At 42.9% G+C, this 20,798-nt stretch overlaps 2 protein-coding genes across 2 annotated transcripts; one reads left to right on the forward strand and one right to left on the reverse strand.

The window, feature by feature from the left end:
• The first annotated feature begins 1,134 nt into the window (after positions 1-1,134).
• LOC128317592 (insulin-like) lies at positions 1,135-1,840 on the forward strand. Its single transcript, XM_053230318.1, is given in 3 exon segments — positions 1,135-1,222; positions 1,225-1,311; positions 1,443-1,840. Coding segments are annotated over 3 exon segments (324 nt in total). The 3' UTR covers positions 1,592-1,840.
• A 724-nt stretch (positions 1,841-2,564) lies between these two features.
• Positions 2,565-19,499, reverse strand: LOC128317589 (NACHT, LRR and PYD domains-containing protein 1b allele 2-like). Its single transcript, XM_053230309.1, has 10 exons — positions 19,455-19,499; positions 17,973-18,034; positions 7,966-8,018; positions 6,780-6,856; positions 6,012-6,223; positions 5,028-5,275; positions 4,682-4,804; positions 4,442-4,586; positions 3,301-3,336; positions 2,565-2,910 (listed from the first exon to the last, which is right to left on the reverse strand). The coding sequence occupies exons 2-10, from the start codon at positions 18,001-18,003 to the stop codon at positions 2,639-2,641; spliced, it is 1,197 nt and encodes a 398-aa protein (XP_053086284.1). The 5' UTR covers positions 18,004-18,034; positions 19,455-19,499; the 3' UTR covers positions 2,565-2,638.
• Between the last annotated feature and the right edge of the window lie 1,299 nt (positions 19,500-20,798).

The following is a 20,798-nucleotide window of genomic DNA, read 5'->3' on the forward strand; positions in this document are numbered from 1 at the left end:
GGAAATTGTATTAAAAAAGGTTTATATTGGTTCTGTGTAGTGCAACAGAAAAGCGTTATCCCTATCGCCCGGAGATCGCCAGTTAATCCCAATGCCACAGCCAGGGAGTCTATAAAACCAAAATTCCCCATGTTCTCTGGCATGATCTCTCTTCTGTCAATCACAGCAACACTATCCAATCTTGGGAAACTGAGCTCATGTATGCAGAAGAGGGCAGATTGCTCTTTCCTCAGAGTGTGTTATGCTGTCCTGTGACACAGCATGAGCAGCAGTGTGGAAAGCATTTGGCTGACTTCATGTGTCTTGGAGGAAACACTTTTGCCTTCACCCTTGCCGGTTGGTAGCTGCCATATGATAGGACAGAACTGGATGGTTGGTGGGAATTAGCCAGAAATAAATTAAGAAGAAAATGAGGAAAAATGTTTAAAAAAAAAAAAGGTTTATATTAATGCACTTGCTCTAACACGTTATCACTTCTGTTGGGACTTACTATAGCAGACGCTCCACATAAACAAGAATTTTAAAAAATAATAACATGCATAATTGTTGATATGGTGAACTTTTCTTTGAGGAGACATTTATTTAACATTTTTGGAAGGAGTCTCCAGTGTCAGAACTTTGTAACAGTCAGAGGTGACGCTTTAAATACATTTTCCGCTACAGAAAAATCTTCTGTAACATGACAAGCTGCATTTTATAGTTCTTTAGTAACTGTTTATAGCAACTATAAATGTAAACTATAAATGTTTTAGAACATGTGCAAAATTAAATGTAACTATAAATGGAGTAAAAGAATGACATGTTCTTTAAGTATTAAAAAAATATTTTGCTGTTATAAGAAGAATAAAACACATCAGGGATGTGCCTTCTGCTTTGGGTTGGGTAACGTCACACCACATCATTGTTGAAAACATTTTCCTGTAACTGCATACCCCCAGGTATTTTATGACTTACTGTTGTAACTATTAGGAATACTGTTGTAATAAAAAGACTATTAAATATTAAAAATGAAATATATTAAAAATGCTCTATCACGAACCAACCATTTCTGATTACTTGCAGTTCCACAGCACAGAATCTAATCAAACACATTTTTGTCCTTTTACTTCTTCTGCCCCGTGTGGCTCCCAGACCATGGCAGTTCGGCTCCAGGTTGGTGCTCTACTGTTCCTGCTGGTATTCTTCACTGCAGGAGCCAGTGATGCTGCACTTCAATACCGGTGTGTTCTAAACTGATTGATGATGTCTACAAAGCCTTCAGTGAATCCGGTTTCTTCTCCAACCCTAAACGAGAGATGGATGCTCTGCTGGGTAAGGAACTGCCTCTGTCCCAGAAGTGGTATTAAATGAGATTCCAGTGTTTACCCTCTGATTAAGAATGGATTTATCAGCTTTAGATTACTGAATTATTATTTTTAAATGTCCTCCCACCCATCCCCCAGGGTTCTTTCCCCCTAAATCTGCTCCGGAGGGCGAGTTGGCTGAATACCCATATAAAGAGTACAGTGAGCTGATGGTGAAAAGAGGCATTGCGGAACTGTGCTGCAATAAACCCTGCAGCTTACATGACCTGAGAGAATACTGCAACTAAAACACCAGCAACACCACCACTGTATCTCTGTCCCATCACCCTAGAGCTGCTGCAAATGAGAAAATGGCTTAGATGATTATGTATTTTTCCGAGAAAGTAAAGGTGCATCAAATGAACATTCTTTATTTTAAGAATCTAGTTCTTTTAAGATCACAATTTTACAGTAGAATCAACAGTAAATTCTAGAAATTGTCTGAAAAGCTTTCTCTCAAATGCCATGCCTTCTAATATCTCATAATTGAAATGATTTCCAACATTTTTTTAAATTACCATATTAAAAATCTGTTGTTGTTGTTGAGAGATAAAACATAAATGAAACACATATTTAGCATAACAGTGCTGTTAAATAGGCGAGGAACATGGGAACATAGCATAGCACACTTATAGTGAAGAAATTTAACAGAGCCCTTTTCAAACTCTCAATATAATAATTTAAACATTCCATACATGAGTAACTAGCTTAAAACATTTGAATGTTTTGGTGAAACCTACAATCCATTTATGCATTAAGAATGTACCTTTCAGATAAATGCCAATGAACACGTTTAAGAGGAGTTGGTGATGTTATTGATCAATAAAAGAGATTTGTTGAAACTAAAATGAGTTTGACACCTCTGCTCTAAAAATTCAGATAATGCAATTAAAATATACAATATACAATAATTAAATCAACAATAATTAAGTCTGCAATAATTAAATGTCCATATGAAATACTTCATCAAGGAAAAATACTAGAATAATTACATAATAATCACATAATAATCACATGATAATCACAATAGTCACAAATGTAAGCCTTTTTGTATCGCTAAGATATGGAAATTATTTCAAAATAAGATTGGAAGATCTACTTTTATATAACATATTCATAATAGCATAACTGAAAATTATAATCAATGAAATATTTATGTATTATTATTTCTGCTACACAAAGACAGAAATGAAAATACATGTTGTTAGAAGTGTGTGCGTGTATTAACAGCTACCTGGATCTTTACTATGTGTGTGATTTACTCAGAGTGTGAGATTTAGTCCATTAATTGTTCACTAAGCCTGACCAGATACAGACATCAAATCATCTACTAACACACTTTGGTTCCTTTCAAGGAAATCATAGAATTCTTGTTTCACAGCTCTTCCCTCTGAGTTGAGACATGTGTACAGTTCTCTCATTTTATCCTGAGGTGTTGACTTTGTCTGAATGTTACTGTACATTTCATCAGTAATCATGTTCTTGCATTTTAGACAGTCTGCAACCTCCATTACTGAAGAAAATCTCCGAATGAGCGTTTCTCTGTGTTGATCCACAAAGTCAGCACCTAAAATACAAATGATAATCAAATGATTGTAAACAGCACAACATTTCCACTGCAACAGGATTCATCTGGTATTCACACTAATTGGATTATGTGATAAATCATATGAACTGTAAAGCCCTCGGAGAACTATTTTCATACATGCAGCAGTAACACTTACAGGAAATTGTTAGATTTGTAGTATTACTCAACATAAAGAATAGAAAAGTTTCCATAGAAAGTTTTCATAGAAAAGTTCAATAGCTGAAAAATCTTTGGATGTGTCCCCACGTCCCTCTAATGAAAGTGGGGTCAATGCAGCAAAAAAGATCACAGTACAGTCTAATGTGTAAGAGTTTCTGGAGTGACTTGCTTCCAGCGGGTACGTTGGATGTAAAATACAGACAGTCTTACCTATTATTTCCATTTTGAGTGGGTCTGCCCCTGTACCTGGTGTGACAAGACAAAAAACAAGACCTGGTACACTGACATTATGTAATTAAAGCACACCTAGACATACAGTCCATGAAAATAAGCAAAAATTATTTATTCATCTTCAAGAAACCAGCAGTGACTATCACTGATAGGATGCATGATTCTACAGTCTCGCTTCTTCATGGCATTCTGTGCATTTTTCTTGTGATCATTGGTGGTGCTGATACTTTCGGTTTCCCATCCATTCTTGGTTTTCCCATCCATCTACCTCCGCTGAACAAACTAGCATTGTGTCCTAAATCAAATACTTATGTATTAATTTAGACCGTTATTGAGTACTAACATTAAGTCTGTTTCCTATTACAGTTAGTGTTTGAATTTTTAAAATTTCTCATAAAGTCCTCAAACCTACCAGAAGGTCTGTTTTGTGTACCTGCCTTCTAGATATTCTAGATTAGTAAATACATTTCACTATAAGGTCAGTGTTTTAGACTTGAGACGCAGCTCAATCACACGAACAGCAGAAAGTTTTCAAGAGAGACAGAGCGTGTCAGTGTGTTTAACATAAAATCTTTGCATAATATCGCTACAGTTCAACTTGGAAACCAGATAGGCAGGGATGTTTTGGCTCTGATGTGCCATCTAGTGAAAGTTACATTTTATCCTCCAGATGTACTTAATTTAGGCAGGCAAGCGTGTGAACAATGCATAACGCACCATCCCAGCATGGATTATTTTCCTTTAAAAAGCCTGTAGTGTTTTATTCCTTATGTATTGTTCAAATGTTAAGAAAGACATTTGTCCTTTCAAACACATTGCCTGATTTTTTGAAAAGCTGTGTTAAGAAAAAGCTGTGTTAAGCTCAAGCTTTCCAGTAGTCTGGTAAGTGCATGGATTACTACCTTTGGTTTTTATTCACTTACATTACACCTATGTTACTAGTTCAGTCCTAAATTGTAAATCTGGAATTTAAAAAAATGTAGGGTGGTCAAGGCTTGGGGTCCTAGAAAATTCATAATGTCTATTTGGAGTTGTTTGCCTAAAAAAAGTTTGGGAACCCCTGTGCTAACCTATGTATACAAGCCAAATGTATAGAAGCCAAATGTAAACACTTGGTTACCTGTAAGCAAGACTACAGGTGGTGTCCACACCTCCTTGCCTTTTTTATCCAAAAGAATTAACGTGACTTCAGAAGCTTCGATATTTAAGAGCACCTCAAATGTAGGGTGAAAGTTGGGGCCATAGTCACGATGAAATTTCACACCCTAGGAATCAGGTGATTAAGCAATTACTCCAGAATTCCTAAGATCACATTTGATCATGATGAGCTTTTTGTGTAATGACATGAGCTGAACTCTACCTCTGGTTTGGGTGCACAATCACCGTCAGTAGTTTTATAGCATAGTCTGTATTTTTTACCAGGGATCAGATCACAATTGGAGGTTGTCTCAATGTATGTGTAGCTCTTGTGTTGATTCTGCACCTTCAAGGGCAAGAAAAAGCCTGACATTTAAAATTAAAATTCTAAAATGTAAAATATTCTAAAAAAAAATGTTGGTAAATTTGTGTTCATCACTAAGATGTTTAACAATACAACTACTTTTCTCCATTGCATCATCAGGAATAAAACACACATACACAGCTACTGTACATATGGTATATACATATTTATTAAAAAAAACTGTAAAATAAAAAATATTGATTACCTCTTTAACTGAGACATTTGCTGGCAACAGGTGGATGTGCAGTTTACTCTTCCTGTGCTCTGTATCTTTTTTGTAGAACAGTAGAACTTGGGCTCTGATGGGAGAACTATTCCTTCGCAATGTTAAACAAAAGCAGGAGAGACTCTGAATGTGTATGATCACATGTGTGTTTGTTACTGTTAGTGGCTGAATGGTCTCCACATTACCACTGTGCACATGTGCCACAGTCAGTTTAACCTTGTCTTTGCCTGTAACATACAGTATAAACAACCAGAATAAAGCATTTTAGATAACGTTAAGAAACACGGATAAAGTATTAAACCAACAATGGGAATAAATTGCGAAACAGTAAACTAAAATATTGACGTCACCTTCAAGAAAAACTATTTACTATTTTTGTCAAGTAATCAAATATTAAAGGTAATGGCGGTAGGCTATGAGGTTTATGGTAGGTAAAATTACTAGATAAGTCTGTTTGCACTTAGTAATGAAAAAAGCACACTCATTAGTTTGAGAAACTGATGGAATTTAGATACTCAATTTATATATACTTTAATTTGAGATCTCAGATACTTAATTTCTATAAACCTTCTCACTATTTAGAATTCAAATAGCAGAAACAAGTTTACAAAGGAAATGCTCATATTACTTATTCATTAGGGCAAACACACAAAATTTACTCATTTGAAAGATGTACTCTTCTGTAGACCCTGGCAATAAATCAGCTTGGATTTTTTGTTTTTTCAGATGTTATCAAGTTTGCGTATTTTTATACATGCAAACTGTTGCTAATCCCAGGCCTGAGAGAATTATGTAAAGCTAGCTGATCACTAGCATTGTTTCCCTTTTGGGAGATACATTATTACTGCACACAATATTCACACACATACTTAATGTTAAAGTGCAACTTTCACTAGTATTAAATTGCTTACAATAATAATATAAAATCTTGAATTTATAAATGTTAGTGAAAGGTCAACTTACGGGTCTCACAGTGTGGAAGATGCACGTGACGGATTGAACCTTCAGGGCAGTCAATATTGTACAGAGGCCCTGCAGGCTCCTTTTGGCCTAATTCATCCAATTGACTGCTGTCCCAGGACACTATTCTGTACAGCACTTCCCCTTTCCCTTCCATCTCAAACACAAGGTTGGTCAGTTTGCACATAAACTGACCAGCATGAGGGCAGAGAAACCTGAAAGAAAAAGGAAACGCAGTCAAGAATCATGACCTGCTATGATATCTTCAGCAAGAGTTTCTTTGAATGCAGGGGTGGACAAATCATACATTATACAAATCATACTAAAGGTGGCTAAAAGATGAGCTAATATGCTAGTTAAGTGCATTAATACAGACTAAGGGAAATCAACAATTACATGATTAATATACTCTAACATAAACAGCAAACTTTGTTAATTCTAACAAAGTTTTTGAGGTAGCACAAAAGTCAGCAAGTCTCTCCTAGCACCTCGCATAAAAGATTTTAGTCAAGTCTGGATAGTGTCTTCATTTTTTCTTGGTATGTTTAACTACAAGGTGGCTATGTGTAGAAAGCACGAGGGTTGTCTGCTGGACGTCATTTCACACTGTTTCATCAGTGTTTCCACATAACACACACTATATTTCTGCTTCTGATAATGAGTAGGGTTTTTTCATCTACTTGTCTGTCAGGCAACTATGAATAAAAAATACTAATAGCTGGGAAATCTGCTTGTCCTGGGCTACTCTAATTAAAAAAGCAGGTATGTTACCTGTATTCATCCGTGCTCCTATCCTCAGCACAGTTTTCAACCAATTCAGGAGTAAATGGTTCAGGGTCTGCTGAGGTCTGTTAAACAAAATAGGAGAAATGGGTGTACAGTTTCATTGCTTGAGCACAAACTGACCAGTCAAATACCATATGTGTTATTTCATGGTGTTAATGTTTCCTTATAGTTCCAAAATAATAATAATGATTAAAAACAAAGACTAACTGTGTGTACTAACCTATGACTATTGGAGTATAATTTAGTTATTAGTTTCAGCTTTTGGAGTCAGTAGACTTATAGATTTAGACTTGACTAAATGCTGGTTAGTTAAAGTTACATCCTCTCTGAAATATGGTGAAAGTTATTTCATAAAGTCTCCAGAACTGATTGCATTTAAATTCATGTTAAAAAAAAAATATATATATATATATATATTGATGATATAAATATAAATGTAAACTCTTACAAACTCTTATGTAAAACATTTGTATCCTATATCCTTATATCTTATTCATTTCAATCATATACATAAATTTAAAAGTTATTTAAAGAAATATTAATTATGAAACATTATCAATAATTAAAGCACAAATACATAAGTTAAGACAAATAAGGAGGTTTTAGCAAATGCTGTTATGATTTTTTTATGACACTGGCATGATTTTTTTGGAGCATAAATACTGGCTTATAAATCGTTCTCTTTGCCAGAGCATCTTCTTTTAATGCAGTGCATAAATTATGGTCTAGCTTTAGAGCCAGCACTAATTCGAATGATAAAATGATCATGGGTCATTCATGTGCATTGCCCAAGGATTGTCAGTGCTTTTACGTACTATCATATTTCATAATGAGACAAGTGACTGATCTGGTGTGCTTCAACCTGCAATTAGCTGTATACTCCCTAGTGTACTGCATGTTATCTTTGGGATTCTTCCTGAATAAATCAGGTTTCCTTACACCACATGCTTTCCCTGCTTTTTGAACATGGTGGATTTTTTGTTACTGTAACTTTTGGAAATATGGTGGGAATTATTTTGTTTGTGTGTCAAACACATTGACATACAAATTTCTTAAAGGACTGATAAGTGAGGCCCACTAAGAGTGCTTTAAAAATATTGATACTACTAAATTTAACATTTGGATGTAACTATTACATTTGGTCTTAGGTATCAGCATCAGTGATACTTACATGTCCAGGATCAGGGTGCAGTGGAGATGTGAAACTATGTTCACCAAAATTCTCTATGTGTGAAGAATAAACAAAACACAACCACATAAATGCATACAATTATTTCTAAAGAGAACTCTTTACAATATATACTATGCTATATATAGGACCATTATTTTAGTCCTATGTATTATAGATATTATTAGATATTATTTCCTTAAATGGGTAGTACCCAGGGTTGACACAGGCAATTTTCCAGATTTTGGGTCTCTGTAAACCAGCACAGTCCTTTCTTTTATTCTGGATTTCACCCACACTATAGTGCTACCACCTTGCTTAGTCAGTAATCCCCATACCCTGGAGCCCTCAACATTCTTATTTTATTAGATCTAAGTACAGCGTTTTTTTTTTTTTTTTTTTTTTACAAGCTGTGATTGTTTGGACCCAACAAGATTTATTGTTTGGACCCCTGCTATTTATTATCTACTCATATGTCACAACAATCTTAAAGTGACACTCTGGCCAAAGTAAAAAAAAAGAAAATGTAACCATTGATACATGGGTTATAAACATGCCTACTTGCATCTTACAGTGATGACGCTGTGCTCTGTAGCAAAACCCCATCCTGATAATGTATCTTGGAAGTGGATGAAAAATTTCAAATAGTACAACAGTTATGGTGGAAATTCAAGTGGTGCTCACTAGATAATGGTATGTTCAGGGAAGCAAGACAGCTAGCTGGCTACTGCTATAAGTCTGAGACACACCAGTTTCTGTTGAGTGTTTTCATTTTGTTGAGTTTTTTTTTTTATAGTGTGCTGAAAAGCATGGACTGAATAAACGCAAGCCCAGAGCTTTGTTAAAATTCTGCCTGTCTCCCGAATCTTCCCCTACACCCTCCCACACCGGGGTTCTACAGTGGTGCTGAAACCCAGGATTTGAACTAGACTCCAATGCTGCCATGGAAATGTCCCCACTAGCAGAGATTGTCAAGTCCCTTGCCATCCTCCTCCAAACCCAATATCTCCTTGACCTGTGCTAAGAGCAGCAGCTGCACTTCGAAGCCCTCGTGCAGGAGCAGGCTGAAAGTCTTTGGGCACACCAGAAGCTGCTGCAGACCAGCACATCTACAGCTGTGTCCCTCACAATGATGGCGTCCACTGACAATCCGGAGGCCTTCCTGGAGCTCTCCGAGTGTGTGGCAGCTGTGTGAGGATGGCGGAAGGAGGAATGGACACTGTGACTCCTCCCCTTGCTATTGGGGAAAGCCCAGCTAACCGCGCAGCAGCTGCCACCATGGACACAGCTGGAGTATTCCAGCATCAAGAGGGCGGTTCTGCAGTGAGTTCCGCCAGGCACCAGAGGAGCACCGCCAGTGGTTCCTTTTGCTGTAGCTCCCCGAGGTCAGCCGTCCCTTCACCTATGTGCAGGTGGTTGATGGCAGAGGAGCAGGACGCAAAATAGAACATCGAGCCGGTGGTACTGGAGCAGTTTGACTTCTGACAGGAATGGTGGAGGGGGTCCAGTGCCATCAGTCCACATCCCTGGACGAAGCTGTACAGCCGGCGGAGGATCACTTGGCGGCACTCACTCTCTCTCCTACTCCTTCCCCGGTCCCAGCTCCCCGGGATACCAAGGTGTGGGAGCCTTCCCGTTGTTCCTCCCCCTGCTCCTTCATCTCTGATGTCTTCTCTAACTTCCTCTCTCTACACAGGTAGAACCTTCCGCACCCACCAGGACCAGGCAGGTCTGCAGGCACGGGGAGGAAGCCAGGCATTCCCAGGATCAGTGTTGCTTCATGGAAGTGGGAATACTGATCCCGATCCCTGATGTGCCGCAGGCCTCCCTGATCAAGCAGGAATGTCAGTTAAGATAAGATAAACTTTATTGATCCCACAGTGGGGAAATTCACTTATCACAGCAGCTCACAGACAGTTAAAGTGCAGGAAGAAAGAAAAGGAAGGGAGAAAGAAAAGTTAAAACTATAACTATATATACACCTATTTTTATTTATTTTTTATATAATAAAAGAAATAAAATTATATAAAATTTATAAAATATTGCACATATGAACATCACAGTAATACTGTGTTGTAAGAAATAAAATTATATAAAATTATAAAATATTGCACATATGAACATCACTATAATGCGGTGTTGTAAAGTCTGACAGCCACTGGTATGAATGACCTGCGGTAGCGCTCCTTCCTACACTGGGGGTGTAGCAGTCTGCTGCTGAAAGAGCTGCACAGGGTCTCCACAGTCCCATACAGAGGGTGAGAGGTGTTGTTCATAATAGATGTCAGCTTGGCTAACATCCTCCTCTCACCCACCAACTCCACAGAGTCCAGTGGGCAGCCCAGGACAGAGCTGGCTCTCCTAACCAGCTTGTTCAGTCTCTTCCTGTCCTGCTCTGTGCTGCCTCTCACCCAGCAGACTACAGCACAGAGAATTGCGGACGCCACCACAGTATCGTAAAATGTCCTTAATAATGTCCTGCACACTCCAAAGGACCCTAGTCTCCTCAGCAGGTGGAGGCGACTCTGGCCCTTCTTGTACAAAGCATCAGTGTTATCCAGCCAGTCCAGTCTATTGTTTAGGTGAACACCTAGGTACTTGAACCTATCCACCAACTCAATGTCCAAGCCCTGGATGGTCACTGGTATGTGTTGTGGTGTTCTTCTTCTCCGGAAGTCAATCACCATCTCCTTCGTTTTACTGGTGTTCAAGTGCAAGTGGTTACACTCACACCAGTCAACAAAGTCCTTGATGCCGTCCCTGTATTCCTGTTCATTCCCATCAGATACACATCCAACAATGGCTGTATCATCTGAGAACTTTTGGAGGTGGCAGGTGTTGGTGTTATAACTGAAGTCCAAGGTGTACAGTGTGAAAAGGAATGGGGAGAGCACCGTGCCCTGGGGAGCCCCGGTGTTGCAGACTACCACTTCAGACACACAGTCACGCAACCTTACATAATGTGGTCTGTTGGTGAGGTAGTCGATTGTCCATGCAGCCAGGTGATCATCCACCCCCGACCGCTCCAGCTTCCCACGCATCAATGCTGGCTGTATCATGTTGAAAGCACTGGAGAAGTCAAAAAATACAAAAAATACTGATTCACCTGGAGACCCCTGGGCTCCAGCAGGTAGATCACTGCGTCGTCCACACCAATACCAGGCCGATATGCAAACTGCAGTGGGTCGAGCACTGTGCTCACTAAGGAACGGAGGTGACAGAGGATGATCCTCTCCATGGTCTTCATCAGGTGGGAGGTTAAGGCAACAGGTCTGAAGTGGTTCAGCTCCCTGGGGTATGCAGTCTTTGGTACTGGAACCACACAGGAAGTTTTCCACAGGATTGGGACCTTCTCCAGGCTGAGGCTCAGATTAAACATGTACAGTACCTGACCACCCCACATAGCCGGTCCACACAGTCCCTGAGCAGTCTGGGGCTGATTCCATCCGGCCCTTGCCTTTATCTTCCTTAGTTCACACCTCACCTGATTCGTTGTTAAGGAGAGGGGGGTGAGGGAGGACTGAGATGAGTGAACGGGGGTGAAAGGTTGTGAAAGACTAGGGGGGCAGTGAGGGAAAGTGTAGTGAGGTGTGAGGTGGAGGTGAAGACAGTCCGGAGAAGGGGGTGGTTGCTGGTCTGGAGAAGTGTGGAAAGGGAGAAGGCTGGGAGGGAGAGGGAGTGGGAACAGAGTCAAATCTGTTAAAAAACAGATTCAACTCATTTGCCCAGAGCTGATCACCATTTACTGATCCTCTCCCGCCACACTGACCATGCCCTGAGATGTTTTTCAGTCCTCTCCACACATCACGGACGTTGTTTTGCGTTAACTGAAGTTAGTTTGTCAGTTAATACAAGGGAGGCTTTGGTGGACTCGGGATGTAATCAGACTACCATCCATAAAAGCCTGATTTAACGCGGCGCATTGGGGAATGCATGACTGGTGAAGGTGAGGTGTGTGCATGGCGATGTTCATGAATATCCACTGGTGCCAGTCAGTATTAAATTTTGGGGGCAAAAGCATAAAGTGGAGGCAGCGGTTAGTCCTCGCTTCACACATCCACTAATTCTTGGGACAAGGTTGCAGGCATTAGTGAGGGAAATATTTGTGGATAGGTCCTGCAGTAGCGAGGCGTGGTGTGGAATGTGCGCAGCATTGGCTGGGGAAGCAGTGCCAGGGCCGTCGACATCAGGTCTGCATCAGGGACATGGAGGCTGGGGAGGGCTTTGCCCCTTCACCGTTGGCAGGGTTTGCCCTTGGAGCAGTTGTGTGACGAGACCCTGAAGCACACCTTCGACCAAGTAAGTGATGGTCAGCAAATTCAGCCTAATGTTGCGCTAACCCACCCATATTTTTCAATTATTAAATATAGGTTATATTGAGTGACACAGGACACTCAAACTATGGAAGAGATCACCCAGCTGTTAGTACCAAAGAGCCGTAGGGGACCTCTGTTCCATGCGGCTTATCATAATCCCATGGCTGGGCACTAGGGCCAGAATCAAACACTAAACCAGCTAATGGCTTATTTCTATTGGCCGGGCATTCGCGATGATATTCACAGGTGTTGTATGGCATGCCGTGAATGTCATGATGCTGCCACTACCATGCTACACCGTAGGTATGGTGTGCTTGTAAGCTCTTTGCGGACCATGGTTTCAGCAGTCAGATGAAACCAAGAAGATGAGAAGAAAGTCCTACAGAAACAGATGATCTTTATTTGAGGATAATCAGAATAATTTCATTGATGACAGCTGTATGAAACTTACTTTTCAACATGAGATTCAATGTGATTGGTTCATTCTGAACACAGCCACATCCACAATTAATAATATTTTTACTATTTTCCCTTAATATGTTTCTGGTTGTTTTTCACTTAATTTTTATATGTTGTAATTTCACATTGAGGGTGGAAAAAGTTCTGACATGATTTATCTTGATTTCATTTTTTTACATTACAAAAATCTGCATTTTAACAGGAGCGTGTAGACTTTTTATATCCATTGTAGCTAACAATGTTAGTTGTTAGTGTTGTTAATGTTAATGTCAGTTCATTTTGTACTAAATACCGACAGAATCAGCATTTTCTTTAGCATTTTCCTTGGTGGAAAACGTCTCCAGGTTACGTATGTAACCATGGTTCCCAGAGGGAATGAGACGCTGTGTCACGAAACGCTATGGGAACGCCCCCGTGTGACCGCGCTCTGAATCACGTGTCTAATCCGTCCAATGGATGGGCGAGACATCACGGGCGGGGTGACGTAGCGACCCGGAAGCATAAAAGCCCGAGCGGCGAGCCCCGCGTTAGCTTACTGGAAAATGAAGCAAGCGCCGCAGGGACGCCGGAAGTTTTTAATGTCAGAAGACGGTCAGAAATCTCCTCTGTGGGCTCGAAGGGGGGTTTGCAGAGAGCCTCTAAAACCATGGCCAGGTCCCACGAGGGGACCCGAGATCGAGCTGGAGGTCTGATCCTCAGCGCACCGCGGAGGAAACGTGTCACCCAGGGGTGTCTGCCCACTGACTGGCCATCGAGAGGGGCGTGGCAGGCCGCAATAGCCGCCACGTACACCTTCAGGGTGGAGTGAGTCAGCCGCGTGGAGAGACGGGCCTGCAAGAACTCCAGCACTGTACCAACTGGGCAGTGAACAGGGTCAAGCCGGCGGTCTCCGCACCAGGAAGTGAAAAGTTTCCACTTCAGGGCGTACAGTTTCGCTAGCACTACGCGGCGACCAGGAGCTCCCAGGACCAGGCCCTGAGACAAGAACCCAGGTTCTCTCCACACAGCTAAGGCACGGCGGCATCGCCGCGTGACCTTGATCATGCGGTGCGGGTTTCCTCTGTTTCAGAAAAACCCCCTGGTCTTGAGCCACCACTGTAGGGGTCTCATGTGCAGCAGGCCAAAAGGTATCACATTGGACGCAGCTGCCAATAGGCCCAGCAGTCTCTAAAACTGCTTTACAGTGAGTGACCGGCCTACTTTCACTCTCGTGACCGCTGTGAGGACCGACTCTGTCCGAGCAGGAGACAAACATGCCTGCATCTTAACCCCAGTTCCTTCATATGGGCGAGAACGACATCTCGATGCCGAGCCGCCATCTGCTCTGAATGAGCTAAAATCAACCAGTCGTCGATATAATTCAGTATGCGGATGCCCTGTAGTCACATAGGAGCCAGGGCAGCATCCACGCACTTCGTGAAGGTGCGGGGTGAGAGTGCTAGGTCGAAGGGAAGAACCCGATACTGGTAAGCTTCGCCCCCGAAAGCGAACCTCAGGAGCTTCCTGTGTGGGGGAAGGATGGAGATGTGGAAATATGCATCTTTTAGGTCGATCGTGACAAACCAGACCTCGGACCTGATCTGAGACACGACCTGAGTGACCGTAAGCATCCTGAACTTCAGTCGAGCGACTGAGAGGTTCAATTGCCGCAAGTCCAAAATGGGACGCAGCCCTCCCCCCTTCTTGGGAACACTGAAGTACCGGCTGTAGAACCCGGACTCTTTGTCGTGAGGAGGGACCACCTCGATGGCCTCCTTCCTCAGGAGAGTGTGTACTTCCTGCTCCAATGCCAGAGCCTGCTCGGGACCCACCACAGTGGGAAGAACCCCAGAAAAACGAGGCGGAGACGAGCCAAACTGAATTCGGTAGCCTCTTTCTACAGTATGCAGGACCCAATGAGACACATTCGGCAGAAGTTTCCACGCTGCCAGAAAGCTCACTAAGGGAATCAGTCTCTCAAGACTGACCTCTGGTGTAATAGAAGCGATTAGCTGGGTGCCCTGAGGCGTCGAACCGACATGGGGGAAATGAGCTAACCGCTGCGAAGGCCTCAGAAGAGGCCGCGAGCCTCCCAGACCCGCTACGTTGCCGGGCGAGAACTGGGAGAGGCGCTCGCCGGAGACCGCTGCGCCCTGAAGCACCATAGGTGGCAGGGTTGGCAGATCAACCTCCTGAGGGCACTGGGGGGACCCGGGCACCGTGAGATGAGGTGTACGCCGCGTCGCCCCAGAGGGGCCCGCCCTCGGAAGCCCTGGGCCAAAACCGTCAGGACTTCTTAGCTGCGGCCCTTCTGGACATGAGGACGGTCCTTAGATCTGTCTTGGCGCCCGAAGGAGGGGGGCCGTACACGGAAGGGGCTGCCCCCGCCCAGCAGCCCCACGAGCTAGAGAGCGACGGGGGAGGAACCGCTGGAACGCTGCCGCCTGAGCACGGGCCTGCTGGTATCTCTCGACGACGGAGTCTACCGCGTCGCCAAACAGGCCCGAGGGAGTAAGCGGGGCGCCCATGAGCACGACCCTGTCCTTCTCTTTCATATCGGACAGGGTCAGCCAGAGATGCCTCTCCGCCACCACCAGGACTGCCATAGACCGACCGATAGCACGGACGGTCTCCTTGGTGGCGCGGAGGGACAGATCAGCGGCCCGCCTGAGCTCAGCTACCTGCTCAGACGTCCTCTCCCCTTGCTCATCCAGCTCTTTAAGAAGGTCGACCTGGTACGCCTGTAACACCGCCATGGTGTGCAGACACGCACCGGCCTGACCTGCTGCCGTGTACGCCTTGCCTACCAGCGCTGAGGTGGTCCGCAGCGGCTTGGTAGGCAACGCCGGAGCCTTCAGGGACGATGCAGCAGCAGGGGACAGATAGCTGGCTAGCGTCTGTTCAACCCTGGGCATCGCCCTGTAACCGGAGTAGTCCAGCCCCGCCACATTAGTGTAATGGGAAGAAGTGGGGCTGAACAACCGGGCTGAAAACGGCCTATTCCAGGACCTCGACACCTCAGTGTGGAGGTCTGGAAAAAAGGGCAGGCTCCGGGGCGGAGGTGGCGGCCTACTGCATAGAAAACGCTCATCCAGCCTAGAGCACTGAGGCTCAGGCCGTGACTCAGCGGGCCAGTCAATGTTAAGCTTGGTGACTGCCCGCGTAACCACCTCGAGCAGCTCCCCGTATTGAGGAGACTGTGGCTCTGGGTCGACGCTCTCCACATCAACCTCCTCGGAGGACGATAGGTGGAGCGCCGAGTCCGCTCCCCGGGGGGAAGAAACCGCAGAGCGTGCTTCCGAGCCCAGGGAGAGGACAGTGGACCTGGAAGGTGAGGAAGGAGAAAGGGACGGGCCCGTCTCCATTCCCTCCGCCAGGTCCATCTGCGAGCCCCACGAGCGCAACCGCCGCTCTGCCTCGGCAGAAGCGGGGCCGGCACCGCGAGGCACGCTAGTGAGGGCTCCCTCCTCAAAGAGAGCCCAGCGGGAGCGGAGAGTGCGCAGCGGTAAACGCTCGCAATGTGCGCAGCCGGCTCCCTCGGGAGCCGACTGAGCGTGCTCCGCTCCCAAACAGGCAACAGCCTGAAGTGCTGCCCGCTCTCGCCCTTAGTCTTTTCTTTGGCCTTTGGCATGCCGCCGATAAAACACAAAATAGACAGAACAAAGACAGACAATATACATAGAGCGCTTGCTGAAAACAGGAAGCTAACGCGGGGCTCGCCGCTCGGGCTTTTATGCTTCCGGGTCGCTACGTCACCCCGCCCGTGACGTCTCGCCCATCCATTGGACGGATTAGACACGTGATTCAGAGCGCGGTCACACGGGGGCGTTCCCATAGCGTTTCGTGACGCAGCTCGAGTTCCCTCGGGGAACTCAGTAACTCCACTTTTAAATCTTTTTTCCTTTGTCCTGTGGTTTGAACTGCTGGCTGCACACTCCACCACTGTAAATATAACTAATTTTTTGGTGGTATGTAGACTACTTTTGTCACAGGAACACCAGGCTCTGTCACCAACAGTCAGCGACCTCTCTCCCCAGAGTTCTAATCAGCACCAACTGTCATCACCAGTCCCATGGTCAATCTGGTGCCCTACTCTGTCCTGGTGGAGGACTGCAGCGGCTTTCTACTCCAGTGTTCCCTGGCGATCGAGATGCAGCCACACAGGTTCCCCACTGAACAATCTAAAATAGCATTCGTCCTGTCTCTAGTCACTGGCAGAGCGCTGCAATGGGCGGATACCCTGTGGCATCAAGCGGGACCAGCCAGAGCTTCACTAATCACTTCTGGGAGGTGTTCGGACACCCTGAAGGTGACTCATCTGTGAGTGAACAATTATATCACCTCAAACAAGGAAATAATTCTGTGTCTGACTATGCACTGCAGTTTCGCACCCTAGCCGCTGCCAGTGGGTGGAATGAGCGAGCCCTCATAACCACCTACAGACAGGGGCTCGATCCCTTCCTTTGTCTACACCCATCTGTGTTTGATGACACCAACGGGCTTGAGCGCTTCATACAACTAACCATCCGAGTGGCTCGCTGCTTAGCCAGCTGCTCCCAGGAGAACAGCACCATGCGGTCCCCCCAGGTCCCTCCTCCGTCCTCAACTCCCTCTCTTCCAGAACCAGGAGTGGAACCCATGCACGTTGACTCCACGCGCCTCACTCGGGTGGAACAACATCGTCGGCTGACCCAGAGGCTCTGCTTATATTGTGCAGCAAGTGGGCACGTAATTGCCAAGTGCCCAATACGCCCTCCCCGACCGCTGGTGAGTTATATAACTTGTCCGCAAGTTTGTCACCTCTCATCATGGTCGTAACTCTGAGTACTGCTAATTACTCTTTCTGTTACAGCCTTCATTGACTCTTGGTCAGCCGGCAAATTCATATCCGGAGAACTCTGCTGTCAATTCCATCTCAGGAAAAGCCCAAACCTGGCAGGCTATCAAGCCCACTCCGTAACGGGAATGCCCCTCAGTCAGAGAGCCGTCAGACACCGGGTTGGGCCAATACGATTACAGGTGGGCTGGTTGCACTCCGAGTCCATTGAACCCCTGGTCCTGGAAAAAGCCACCTCTGATCTCCTGCTGGGACGGCCTTGGTTAGTAAGATACAATCTGTTCGGTATAATCATACTGTGAACAAGAGTCCTGGGATGAATATATGGATTGTCTCTTTATGTGAAAGTGTAAGACTCTATGATAAACACTTGACATTTGTGGATATAATTGGGTATAGATAACCATCTAAAATCTTACCCGCTCTATAATTGAGGCAAGTGAGATCCATCTTTGACTGTTTCTCCACCTCTTTTTCACATCTACAATGCAAGATTAAAACACATTTTGTTAATGAGTATTTTACAGTGTGATGCTATACAGACATCAAAAAACAGGATAAACCAGAACAGTCTCCATGAAACCAGACTAAGAAACTAACTAAAGACATGATACATCTTCAGATGTAAGCAATGATAACAGGACAGGTAGAGCTGGAACAGGAATGAGGAAGACATGAAACAAGCAACTGGTTCTGAGACATATATTCTGAATTATTTTATTCAGAAATATTCTTCAGTTATTATACTTGAAAAAGTGCACAGAGAGAATTAATATATTAATTTACAAAGATTTTTTCATTTAGCAAATAGTCTTATCCAGAGCAATTTACAAAACATGAAAGTAGTTGAAAGCACCTATTTATTCATTGCCTAAATGCTAATTTGTAAAAGTGCTTGAGTGGACTAGGTTATTTCAAACAGAATTTCAAACCCAGTTGTATAGACAATTCAAAAGGTCAGTAATAATAAAAAAAAAATAATAATAATTTAACATTAATAATAGAAATAAATTTAAAGCTAAGCTAATAAGATAAAGTGAACTGTTTATCAAAGCTACTGCCAAGTTTTCTTCACATTGAGAGTTTTTAACTGCATAATAATTACAGTAAAATAAAAACTAAATTTGGAATAAAGAAAGTGGCCCCCAGGCGCACAACAAATTGTTCTTAAAATTCCTGGTAAGAAACCAAAGAGCAACTTGACCTAGAAATAAATCAAATATCTGTCCAATGCCCAGTGTAATACAACACTTAATGCAGTCCATATATTTTGGTGAATACCTTGTTTGGCAACATATTAACTACATGTCAATATCATATAGCCCGGTCTGAATTAAATCCTTCACAGGACAAAGACAGGGAAGACAAGACAACAAAAGCAGATTAATAAATTCTAATGCTACATGAATTTCTAGCTTGTTGATGTGTATGCATTACAAGCACTACAAACTGCAGCTTTAACATAAGATACCCACCAAAATATCCCCGAAATTCCTGAAATATCAACGAGTGACTGACACTGAGCTACTCATAGAACTGGTTCTGCTGAACTAAAGATGCTTCATTTACAAGAAAAAAAGTATAGACTGAAATATATTATGCTGCTTATTGCTGTTCTGGTGCTGGTTTATTTCAGCAAATCAACATGGATATGCTGGTTGGCAGGAGGGACATTGCTGGTTTAAAAAAAAAAAATATATATATAATAAATATTACACATTATTGGTGCTCAGGCTAGCTCTAAAAATACTGAAAAATACTGAATTGTTTTTCCAACCTGCTGGGTTTTGTGTGTTGGCTCAAACCGAGTTAATAATATACAAGCCAGCATACTACCAATAAAGAATATTTTTACTCTTCCATATTTAGTATAGCAGAAATAATGTGCAAATAATTCCTACCTTAAGTGTTCACTGATGTTGAGGAAATGACAGATGAGCAGTTCAAAAAGGAATGCTTTTTTTGTAGTTTCATTTTAAGAATACAAGCCTATACGTAGGTGGACGCCCACAGGAATGTCGACATTATGCAACAAAAATCAGAAATAAATATGTACAAAATGTGTAATTACACGAATATTTAGACAACTAAAAGAAAAAAAAACAATTGACATCCATAATAATGTCATTAATTTTTTTTTAAGTTTTAAATAAAAAACTTTTTATTCTATTGAAGGTGCTTATTCTATTTTTATTCTGTTTAAAAAAAAAAAAAAAAAGGGTGTCACTGGGAAAGTTTTTGCATGACTGACCAGTTGTGGCAGCACTTACAGCTTGTGTCTTATTGGGGAAGTCTCTACAAGCTTTGCACACCTGGATTTGTTCAGCTTCTCCCATTCTTCCTGGCAGATCCTCTCAGGCTCAATAAGATTGGACGAGGAGTGTCTGCGAACTTCTTTCTTCAGGTCTCATCACAGATGTTTTCACAGATGCTTCGGGATTCAAGTCTGGAATTTTGCTTGGCCAGTCAAGGACATTCAGAGACTTTGCTCGTTGCCATGCTGAACGTTGGACTTTTGCCCCAGTTTGAGGTTGTGTGAACTCTGGAGCAGGTTCATCACATTACTATCAAGTAACTATGGATTAACTGTGACAAGCAGAATAGGCTTAAGCGTTATACTTTCTGTCTAATTTTGAAGGGTATGTCTATTTGTTATGTTTTAACTTAAACATTTCCCAAAAAATAGATTTGCTTGAAAAGTGTGCTTGTGATATCTTTCTTGAAAATAAATAATTGATTTGACATGATGTTTTCTAATGCAATGAAATTCATACATTTGTAAGTGTGGCTTATGTGTCCAAATACTTTTTGGGGACACTGTATGATATTTATCTGCAATTAAATTAAATGCACTAACTGATGTAAACTGACATTGCTAGTGATAGATTGGCCCAACTAATAAAAACAATCATAATAAAAATACAACTTCCAATTGTCCTGCAAACTCAGATTTACAATTTGCCAGTTATATCGCAACATTCTGAGCAACCAAAGGTGCTACTGTAATCTGTAAGAAGGAAAACAATTAAAAACTGACATTGCAGTCATAAAATGATGCATGCAACAAATATATTGATATACACTCCTTGGTTCAAGAGAGACACAGAGAACCCCCACAACGTACCATCAAGTCAAAATGTTGGAAATACTCTGGTTTTAACAAAAGATCAGAAGGAAATCTAGACAAAAGCACTTCTATATGCAAAACTTGCAACACTCCCATTAAATACACCTGCGAAACAAGT

Source organism: Pangasianodon hypophthalmus, chromosome 27, assembly GCF_027358585.1.
Source record: "Pangasianodon hypophthalmus isolate fPanHyp1 chromosome 27, fPanHyp1.pri, whole genome shotgun sequence".
NCBI classification, from domain to species: domain Eukaryota; kingdom Metazoa; phylum Chordata; class Actinopteri; order Siluriformes; family Pangasiidae; genus Pangasianodon; species Pangasianodon hypophthalmus.